Source organism: Musa acuminata, chromosome BXJ2-1 (genome assembly GCF_036884655.1).
Source record: "Musa acuminata AAA Group cultivar baxijiao chromosome BXJ2-1, Cavendish_Baxijiao_AAA, whole genome shotgun sequence".
In the NCBI taxonomy this organism is placed as follows: domain Eukaryota; kingdom Viridiplantae; phylum Streptophyta; class Magnoliopsida; order Zingiberales; family Musaceae; genus Musa; species Musa acuminata.
Window position 1 is genome coordinate 16,957,501 of NC_088338.1, and position 12,063 is coordinate 16,969,563.

The 12,063-nt window shown below is 36.4% G+C and overlaps 1 protein-coding gene across 1 annotated transcript; it reads right to left on the reverse strand.

Moving 5' to 3' along the window:
• Positions 1-8,941: 8,941 nt before the first annotated feature.
• Positions 8,942-11,791, reverse strand: LOC135599021 (G-type lectin S-receptor-like serine/threonine-protein kinase At2g19130). Its single transcript, XM_065093653.1, has one exon. It carries the CDS (start codon positions 11,673-11,675, stop codon positions 9,111-9,113), a length of 2,565 nt encoding a protein of 854 aa, XP_064949725.1. The 5' UTR covers positions 11,676-11,791; the 3' UTR covers positions 8,942-9,110.
• Between the last annotated feature and the right edge of the window lie 272 nt (positions 11,792-12,063).

Consider the following 12,063-nt stretch of genomic DNA (forward strand, 5'->3'; position numbering starts at 1 on the left):
CCTAAAGGCCCTTGGGTGTAAATACGCAGCTGAAAGTGGAGTTATGAAAGTTTCTAGAAATGCTCTTGTTGTTATGAAAGCTTGTAGGTCTGGTAGCTTATATATTTTGCAGGGAACTACTGTCATAGGCTCAGTTGCAGTCTTATCATCATCATTATCTGATTCTGACATCACCAAATTATGGCATATGCATTTAGGTCATATGAGTGAAAAATGTTTGAGCATATTGAGCAAAAGAGTTCTTCTTTGCTGACAGAGTACTGGGCCACTGGATTTCTATAAACACTACATTTTTTGAAAGCAGAAAAGAGTTAGCTTCAATTCTCCGACAGTTCATAAAATGAAATGTACTCTTGACTATATTCATTCAGACCTTTGGAGTCCAGCTCATGTTCAGTCTAAGGGTAGTGCTAGGTATATGTTGACTTTCATTGACGATTATTTCAGAAAAGTTTGGGTTTATTTTCTGAAGCATAAAAATAATATTTTTCTAACCTTTAAACAATGATAGGCTTTGATTGAGAAGCAAACAGGTAAATAGGTTAAGCGGCTTCGAACAGATAATGGCATGAAATTTTGTGAAGGTGACTTTAATGAATTCTACAAAAATGAAGGAATTGTTTGGCATCGCATTATTAGGATGACGCCTCAGCAAAATGGTGTGGCCGAACGTATGAACAAAACACTCTTAGATAGAGCAAGGTGTATGATCTCAAATGCAGGGTTGACAAAGGACTTTTGGGCAGAAGCGATTAATATGGCCTGTTACATTGTCAACCGCACTCCTTTTACATCACTTAACTTTAAAACTCCAGAGGAAGTTTGGTCAGGTACTCCTGCTGATTACTATGATTTAAAAATTTTTGGGTGTCCAACATACATGCATATAAATGAAGGAAAATTAGAGCCTCGAGCGAAAAAGTGTATTTTCCTTGGGTATGCTTCTGGGGTGAAACGATACAGATTATGGTGTTCTGATCCCAAATCCCCAAAATTTATAATCAGTAGAGATGTTACTTTTAATGAATTATCTATGTTATCTTCCAAAGAGGAATCTACTAGTTGTACAAATGATAGTACGCAGAAGCAGGTGGAGCTTGAGATTGGTAGTTCAGATTCTTTTAAGTCGAACTCTTCTACTCAAAAAATGCTAGTAATGGTCTCGAGTCTACTGACGAAGATGATCTAGAGGAAGAGCAATATTCCATAGCCAAGGATAGACCATGGAGAGATATTCGACCACCACAAAGATATGCAAATTTGGTTGCATATACTTTGTTTGTTACAGAAGAAACAAGTGAAGTTGGTGAGCCTACTACCTACTCAGATGCAGTTTCTTGTGATAATTCCACTAAGTGGTTGATTGCGATGAATGAAGAAATTGAATCTCTCCATCGGAATAGAACTTGGAATCTTGTGAAGCCACCTTCGGGTAAGAAAATTGTTGGATGCAAATGGGTCTTCAAAAGGAAGGAAGGTATTCCAAGGGTTAAAGATGCAAGGTACAAAGCACGATTGATTGCAAAGGGCTATGGTCAGGTACATGGTATTGATTTTAATGATGTATTTTCACATGTTATTAAACATAGCTCTATTCGTGTTTTGCTTGCTTTAGTTGCCATGTATGATTTGGAATTGGAGCAACTTGATATCAAGATAACTTTCTTACATGGTGAACTTGAAGAACAAATTTACATGGAGCAACCTCATGGATTTGAAGTTGACGGTAAGGAAGATCATGTTTGCTTGTTAAAGAAATCCTTGTACAGATTGAAGCAGTCTCCAAGACAATGGTATAAGAGGTTTGATTCTTTTATGTTGGGTCATGGTTACACGAGAAGCATGTATGATAGCTGTGTTTACTTTCAGAAATTAACTGATGGCTCTTTTGTGTATTTGTTGCTTTATGTTGATGACATGCTTATTGTAGCTAAGAATTTGTTAGAAATTCACACTTTGAAAATGTAATTGAGTAGTAAATTTGAAATAAAAGATTTGAGAGTAGCTAAAAAAATTCTTGGCATGAAGATCAAAAGAGAACGAGGAGTTGGAAAATTATTTCTAACCCAGAAAAATTACCTCAAGAAAGTCTTGGAGAGGTTTGGCATGAAAAATGCTAAGCCAGTTAGTACTCCTCTTGCTAGCCATTTTCGACTATCTACTGCTCAGTCACCACAGTCAGTTGAAGAGAAAGAATATATGATGCAAGTTCCATATTCCAGTTTTATCGGTAATATTATATATACAATGGTTTGTACTCGTCCAGATATTTCGCAAGTAGTCAGTGTGGTTAGCAGATATATATCTCGCCCGGGTAAAACACATTGGCAGGCTGTGAAGTGGATTCTCAGATACTTGCAAGAGACTTCAAATGCTTGTTTGGAGTTTGGGAAAAATCATGACACTTTGATTAGTTTCGTCGACTCTGATTATGTTGCGGATCTTGATAAACGAAGATCTTTGACAGGCTATGTTTTTTGCATTGACGATTGTGCAGTTAGTTGGAAAGATTCTTTACAACCTGTCGTAGCTTTATCTACTACAGAGGCAGAATATATGGCAGTGACAGAGGTAATCAAAGAAGTCTTATGGTTAAGAGGTTTGTTTGGCGAATTATATTTGCATCAAGGTGTTACTACAATTTACTATGATAGTCATTTAATTAAAGACTAGATGTATCATAAGAGGACGAAACACATTGATATAAAGTTTCATTTTATTCGGGATACCATTGCTGAGGGAAAGGTCCTTGTTTAGAAAATTCATACGAAGGACAATCCAGCTGATATACTTACGAAGCATCTTCCGGTTTACAAATTCAAGCAGTGCTTAGACTTGGTTGGTGTTCATTGTTGGTGATTGCCCGTTGGGGCTTTTGTGAAGAAAGTGGAGCAAGTTTTGTTAATTGTTAATGTTGGGACATGCCAAGGTGGAAATTTGTTAGTTTGGCAAATCTCACATAGTCCCACATCAGGAAAATGTATCTCTCGTTTAAACTATAAATAAGAGTCTGGGTTTTGAAGTTAGATGCACAACAAGAAAACCTAATTGTTTGCTTTAGGCATTTCTTGTTTGATTGCGCCTCAACCGTATCTGACAACAAGTAGCTACATCAAACGTAAATACGTATCGAAACTCCACTTTCACCTCAAATCAGTTTTAAGCCTATTTGGTGATCATTTTTGGAATATTAAAGGGCAAAATTATGTATAAATATATATACAAAATGAAAATAATTTTCATAGGTATTCTTCGTCAGACATGAATATTTAACATATCTTTGTTGGATGCCCACAGGAGTAGACATTATTAATACACCTTCTTATACGAAAGATAATATATGTTAACTTAATTTAGTTATCCAGAGTTAGTTAGCAGTGGTTGAATGTTTTAAATGAATCTACGTAAGAAAAGTTTTATTATTTATATTAATATTAGAGGTTTTAAAGAAATGCATGGTGACAGCCCTCTATACAAAAATACGGTGTAATAGTTTACATCTCAAACTTTCGCAAAATTCTTTTTTTTTTTTTTCTTCGTTAAAATCCAGATTTATGGCCACTCTTCCGAGAGAGGGATTGTAAAGTATCTTTTCGAGTATTCGAGGATTAATGTTCAAACCGTAGTCGTTTTATCGATGTATCTAATCGAATCGATTCAAAATTGATTAATCTGAAATTAGTTAGATTTGGTGAATCAATTGGATTTAACTAAACCGAAATAGAACATAATAAATTTATGAAATCGGCTCTTGTTATTTATGAAAATATGACATTGAAATTGGGTCAACATTTCATTTAATTAAACATTTTGAACCGGTTAAGGTTAATGTTGTAAATTCGATCGGGCTCGTATTTTTTAAGTTAAAATTATTTCGATTAATCGAACAAAAAAAAAAGCACTCCTCATTAAGATGGAGTTATCGATAAACCAACTTAATTTCAATTTGGTTGGATTTAAACACCCCTACTAAGAATAATCAAAGATTCTAATGAATGATGATTATGTTAACTTATAATGTAAAAAAAACTAAGTATTGCTCTGCTCATTAGACCACAAAATCCTCCTCAACTCAACAAACATAACTTGCCCTCATAGTCGAGACGTACAAAAAAATTTTGCATGGGAAATATTACAGTTTAGACTACGTCATGGAGGATAGTCTTCTTTATTCAAGGCTCTACTAGCTAGATCTACATCATCCACCTCTATTACACGCTCGTTATTCCTGCTGCTTTTCCAAGGATAAGTCCTTCGATCGCCGCAACTGCTTCGTTCGTCATTGCATTTGCATCCAGCGATTCCACAAACACTCTCTCTCTCTCTCTCTCTCTCTCTCTCTCTCGCTATATATCTTAAAATGAAGCTAGCAGCACCGTCTTGTGAATCTTTATAAAAAACAATAATTAGAATTCCATGATCTATCATCATGTCATAGATCTTTGTAATATCAGCAATCTTTCGAAACACTGATTATGAGCCTTCCAAATCATAGGCCATAAGCAATGGTGGATCTTTTAAACACTCATTATTTGTTTATATGTTTGTTATGGTAGCCCTTATTGATTCATTAAGGGAACTATGTCAATCAATGTTGTAGATTAAAAGCAACTGAAATGGGCTCAAAACATTTGCATAACACGATCATGTTTGCATTGTCCATTACTGTTAGAGTTAGTCCCAGAAAATTTACTAAAGAATAATTTGGCAACCCAAAAAATAATAATAAAAAATAATAATAAAAGCAACAAGAACATTAGATTTACGTAGTTCGGTCAATTAACCTACATATACGGATGAAGGAGAAGCAAATCATTACTATAAAAGAGGGACTATTACAAATGCCTTAGGAAGATATTCTGAGGCCATAAAACACGAAACTACTAAACAAGAAAAACCTAAAGCAAACAGTTAGGTTTTCTTGTGGTACATCTGACTTCAAAACTCAAACCCTTATTTATAGTTTAAACAGGAGATACCAAACTTGATTTTCCTGATATAAGACTATATAAGACTTGTCAAACTAACAATTACAAATAAATTCTGACAAAGAAACATCAATATAATAATACTGAATGTCAAAATAAGCAGGCTTCAAGTCGATACGAGTATCAAAAAGACAATCATCACTAACAAAAAAAAAAAAACCTTTGTATGATTCCCATTCCTAATAACATACCACAAACATATATTAAAATAATACAATACTTTCATGAAAAAGCTTCCAAAACATCGACTGTAGTTTTGAGATCAATTTTGAGTCCAAAGCGAAACCTTACCGAATACTTGTAGCATTAGTAAAACAGGCTTATGTTTAGCTTGCAAAGCATAAGCCGTAGCATTTATAATCACTTATACTGAGACCACATCCTGCTTAGGTTCAATAATTATACATTTTAATACCCACGTCTAGAGAACAATTCTAATTGGTTTCTCAATGGATTTTTGCTAACATTTTTAACACCCACATCATATTGAAGGCATGAACAGTGGAAGCTAACAAAGTTGAGTTTATTAGTGTAACTTCCTAGCTTTAGAAAAAAAATAAATCAGTCTATCTATTTATTTTATTGCTAAGCTGTTCTTTGAATTTATTAGTGTAACTTCCTGTCTATTTATCTCATTTTTAGATAAAAGGTCTAGCTAATATAAGACATATTGTCCCACCAAATAGATCCTCATATCTCAACTTTAGATGAAAGGTCTACACACACATTAAGATCCTTCCTAAAGCTAATATGAGAAATATTATCCCACCAAATCTCATTCAAATTACAAGTGAAATTTTTAGTCCATAAACATTTGAAATGATCAACAAAGGTGGAGACAATGAGTTGAGGGGAAGAATTTTGAATGTTTTCTATCACAATCTCTCTAATTAAGTTATGTCTCATTCTCTTGGTGATCATAGTATGGTAAAAATTGAAGGTTTTTTTATCACCATCATTGAGTCATTTAGTTTTGGTTTGAACACAACCATTTTAAATTAATTAAATTTAGAAAGATTTGAAATTCATTACTAAGGCAGGTCAAATAATCTTTCTTATCAAAAGTTATAGAGAAGACATAACTTTGGTTTCAGGATCTTGGATTAAGGACTTAACTTTAGAGAAGTGGACATCAAGTTTCCCTAGGCAACACCAATTCAACTCGGAGAGGGCACCACTACCTAGATTTTTCAGGTTCGTAGATAAGTCATTCATGGTTGAGTTATCAATGTAAGTGTAATCTAATGATGTAGTGCAAGTCCTCACACATAGTAATGCACGTATCATACCAATGAAAGTATAAATAATATACATATATTATCATCATTTAAAGATTTTTTAATAATATTTATGCTTAAGAAATATGATATATGGCATATGCTCATGTTATCGATTTTAAAGTTGAATTACATGATTTCAAACATGTTATGCACAAAATTCCTCCAAATACTAATGGAAGCATACAGAATTATTAGTACATTTTGCAATGAAAATGTATGATCCTTTAGCTTAATAAGTCTAAATATGTCAGTGGACTTGAGTATGAAGTATAGTCATAATAAAAAACATATACGTGGTGTTTAAAAAAGATATGTATATTATATTAAATCTTAAGTGATTCTTAAGACTTGAATGAGTTTTATCATCTTTAAAGTAGAAAGTTTAAATTTTGAATATAATAGTAGAGAATAATAAGTTACTTAAGTATAGATGAAACAATATATTATACTAAAATTATTAAGAATCATAAGTGAGATTGAGTAATGAATTTAGATTTATGTCATTCTTGTCCAACCAAATTATGCTCAAATGGATTATTTTAACACTAGAATTATGTTATGAAAAGAAAAAACTTGAGATAAGGCTCAATGCGATTGAACCCATGACCACTTGGCTACCTCCTTAATAAAGCAAACACCTCTTTAGTTTAGCCTTGGCTTCCTCATCCACCCGAAAACTCATGAAACCTATCCCTCCAGCATCAACATATCTCTCAGCTTCTTTGAAGCTAAAAAGACCCCAACTCTGAGAAAGATTAAGGTAAGAAAAACAAACTCTTCCCTCATGAAGTTTCGTTTCACAAATTATAGGTTGATAATTTTGAATGCTTTTGAGTAATATAGGCTTTAAATTAATATATAATTTTTGGATATATTTTGTATGAATTTTTTATGGTTCTAAGGCCCAATATGACTTTAATTTGGGATTGGTATATAGAGTTATTGATGTCCCAATCTTAAGTGATTAGAATCTCTTGTTTTCTATAAAGGAGTTCTATTCAAGCTGAATTAATTTCCTTAGGGATATAATTGTATCATGTACTTTTGATATATTTTAAAAGATTTTTTTAAAGTTTTATGATTTGGAATTGGGTGAATATCACTTCTCTGCACTTAAGATATGAGGTTTATAAGTTTATAAAGTTTCAACCTAGTTTCAGCATAACATAATATGTTATATTAGTTGAAATGAGAGGGTATTTTATCTTCTACTAGTTCTATTTTAAGTTAAAAATTGATGCATGTTTCGTTTTGTCTCTTGTATTTCTATAAAATTTATTATGATCTAAGATGGTTTAGTCAATATTTACAGTAAAACTAAATTAGTTTACTAAACTGTACAATTGGTTGATTGATAACAATTATGTCATGGATTATAAGTTGAATTATTAGTAAATTAATGATAAAACTTAAATGAATTTATAGGTTATGTATAGCCTAATTCAGAAAGGATTCTACTAAATTTTTGCTACAAATTATTGTTTACATTAAGAATTATAAGTGAATTAATACATTATGTTTTTAATTTGGATGACACTATATTCTAATTTGATATATTTTTAATAATAAGATTGTCATGAGCTTGATGAATGTTTGAAAGTATGTTTTAAATGAGATAATTGCCATGAGATAGCTCTAAGCATATGATGTTAATGTATGGATTGCATAAGAAGAAACACATATAAATCGAATTAAAATTGATTGACATGCATGAATATATGTAATAACGTACGGTATGAGATTGTACGTATATATTATTACGCGTAATATAAGAGTGCATGAATATAATATGACATGTGATACACATATATGTTATGATGTACGATGTAAAAATATGCATATATGTTATGACATATAATATGAGAGTGCATATATAATCTCCCTACAACAGTTTAGATAAAGTTTTTAAATAAAAATTATAAATTAAGTCTTTATGAGATATAATAGATAATCTCCCCATGATAGACCAAGCACCGCTTATAAGGTTTCTAAAAGTATTAGATTCAAAGACAAAACAAAAATGGAAGAGATATCTCTAAGAATAGTGAATTTCATAATAGTCAATGAGGAGGCAACGAGATAAACAATCAACCAAATAGAAATACCGTGGGTATAATAGAGGAGAGATACATCACAAAAAAAAAAATTTCCTGATATAATTTGTACTTGGAAATGATTCCCCATAGCACGACGAAGAGGAAAGGAGCAACAGGGTTGTCGGACGCTTGGCTAATCAGGTAAGTGGAAGTTCAAAGGCCTAAGGGGAATAGGCATCGGAGTTATTTGCATCACCTTCACTTGGTTTCAAAAGGTCGATATCTAATGGAACTATACTTCTTTATAATAATAAATATTAATAATTTTAACATATAATAATAATTTTATTCTTAAATTATCTTTTTGACTTTTCTGAAATCATATTACCTCCAATTAATCTCAAACTTGTACGTTCCAACATATGAGGCACGGATACAATAGTAAATCTTAAAAAAAAAAGTAAAAAGACAACATGGCACAAATGACAGAGCAATAAGAAAGGGATATATATCTTAATCTATAATTATTTCATGATAAATTAAGTAATTTATTTATAATATGACAAAATGTCATTCAAATCTGACGACAAGTTTACAATAGATCAGTGAAAATTATCATGTAAAACGATGGTAGAGATCCGAGAAACAAAGAGTCATAATTAAAATCAAGGTTCCTACAAAAGAAGGGAAGGAAAAATCCCTCTATTGATACAATCTAAAGGTCAAAATCTGGTAAAAGAATCTAAGCTCTCACAATTAATTCCATCTCAAGTCAGTTGACTGGCAATAAGAAGCCAACAATATCTTTAGACTTCAGAAGTGCTGCTTTCCATTTGAGAACTACTCCAGCCAGAAAGTGTTTTCATGGAACTCTGACCTGAGGATGTCTCTGAGAAGATGCATATGCGTTTGGTGTTCTGGTCATCTGCAAGAACTTGGAGTGCCCTCGGAATGGGAGCCACTTCAACTTCAACTGCACCCTCCAGAATCTGAACAACCTGTGCCATTGATGGCCTGTGAGCTTCATCATCCTGAATGCACCAGCAAGCTACTTTGCATGCTCTCTCAAGCTCTCTCAAGTCGGCATTTGCATTAAGCCTTGGATCCAACAAGCTAAGAACATTGCCTTCGATGACTTCTCTGGCTGCCAACACAGGGAAGTAGGGACTGTCTTCCCCTGGCTGTTCCCTGTTTCTTCTACCAGATACCAGTTCTAAGAGTGTCATTCCGTAGCTGTACGTATCAGCTTTGGGGGTGATGGCCTCGCCGGAGATCCATTCCGGAGCAAGATAGCCTACGGTTCCTCTCATTGTCGTCAGAACTTTGCTGAAGTCTCTGCCCACAAGCTTGGCCAGGCCGAAGTCGGCCAGCTTTGGATGGAAGGATTCGTCCAAGAGTATGTTCTCTGGCTTTACATCGCAATGTATGATGCAGTCCCTGCATTGCTCATGGAGATAAGCCAGTCCTCGAGCAGTTCCGATGGCGATGTTGTACCTCGTGTTCCAGTCGATCGCCGGAGAACCTCTCCGGAAGAGATGTGCGTTTAGGGAACCCTTCGTCATGTAATCGTAGACCAGCAACCTATTGTTACCTTCGGAGCAGAATCCACGAAGTCGAACCAGGTTGACATGCTGAATCATTCCAAGAGTGCTCACCTCGCTTCGGAATTGCTTCTCTCCCTGACGGTGAAGGCCTCTGAGCTTCTTCACAGCTATGGAAGTGGAATCAGGGAGCGTCCCTTTGTACACTGAACCAAAGCCTCCCCCGCCCAATCTCTCCGAGAAGTTCCGGGTCATTCGTTGCAGGTCACCGTACCTGAAGACCACCAGATTCCCCTCTGCTTCTTCATTAGAACCATGTCTTCTTCTCCGACGACGCACCAGGAAGATCGCCAAGGCAAAAGCCAATAGAGCCAAAACGATGGCAACGCCGACCACCACAAACTTGAGAGCTGTTCTTTTATTGATTCTGGGTTGTCTTGGCAGCTCGGAAGCAGCTAAACGAACATACAGTGTTTCTCCGACGTATCCATCCGACGGCTCTTGGAGATTCAGCAAACCACCGTACCAGACCGAACACCCACCATTATAGTAGTAGTAAGCAGTACATGAACAGTTATCCAAGCAAAACAGCTCACACTCCTCAGCACTGGCAGCCGCCGTCGCGTGGGGATCATCGGGCAGTCGGGTGCTCGAGACAGCCAAGAACCAGTCCTTGGTCCCATCATCTGAGCCATAGTTGCCGCACTGCAATGGGGTGTTTCTTGCACATCCCTGGCTTCGATCGCCCAATTTCCAGTCACCGGGAGACTTCTCGCCGAACCCTTCAACGCAGTTGCAGAACGGCAAGCCATTCTCGTTGCAGCTGCCGAAAGGCCCACAGACAGCGAAGACATCGCACTGCTGCTTGGGCAGAGACAAGAACTGGATCCAGTCCTGGATTGCTTCCACCCAAGCAAGCTGCTTGAGCTGGCCGGAGACATCTATTACAGTTCTGGTAATCATATCACCCTTGAGTTGGTAGACGAAGTAGTTCGTGGTGGAGTTGGAGAAGAACTCGACAGAAACGTTGACGACGGTCGGGTTCTCGCGGTAGGCCGTCATCTCCGGGATCGAGCTAAAGAAGTGGCCGTTCCAAGGCCCTGTGCTCCAGTACTGCTCAGACATGTTCCAAAGCAAAATGACTTGGCGTATACCGGTGGGATCCAACTCCAAGGAGAAGAGTCCAGCAGCAGGATCATCGGAGTTCCTCCATGAAGTGAGGACGTGGCCCTTCCGGGTCACCTTGTTCAGAACAAACTCTGCCCCAGGGAGCCATGTATCGGTCGGGTGATCAAAGCTCTGCCAGTGGAGCTTGGATGGATCCGACCGGTCTCTCAAAACCAGGTTTCCAGAGTCCAAGATCTCAGCAACCGTGGAGTTGGAGGCCATGGAGGTGATGTTAGTGGACCAGAGTACCTGTGTACGAGACTGGCTGAGGAGGACTAAGTTGCCATCATCGGAGATCTTGAGCTGCGCTGCAGCCGGGTCAGGTATGGGAGTGTCTCTGTTTGCCACCCAGATGGAAGTAAGCTTTGGTACCTTGTTGAACCAGATGCCGATGTAGTATCTGTTGGGGGTCCCTTTACCAGATTGGAAAAAGCCTAGCGCGAAGTCACCACCTGCGGAGGTGATGGTCTGGTTTCCAGAGAGAGAGTAATTGGAAGAGATATAATTGACTGCAGAGGAGGGAATGACACTGAAGCAGATGAAGATGAAGAAGAGGAGGGTGGAGGAGAAGTTTGGGCAGCGAGAATACAGGGAGAGATCGCCTTGAGTAGCCATGAGAGAGATAATACAGAGAAGGAAATGCTTGTTTATTCTTTTGAACATACAAGAGAGAGAGAGAGAGAGAGAGGCTGCTTAAAACATGGGAATTTGGAGAAGAGAGCATCATCGGTCAATGTTTGTGCTTAGCAAGGAACAGTGCGGAACTTCGGTGTGATAAGGTGTGTAAGAAGAAAGATGGAGCCGTGTAGAAGCCTACGTTTCGGCTGCCTATACTTTTCAGACGAAAAGAAACATTTTACGCTCTCATTACTTTTGGTTTCACACTCATCAAAGATTAGTAAATAATAAAAAGAGATTAGTAAGATATACTATCATAGGACGCACGAGTGTCCATATGATATCAATAAGATATTTGTATGTGCAATAATATATATATATATATATATATATATATATATAGAGAGAGAGAGAGAGAGAGAGAGAAAAAGGT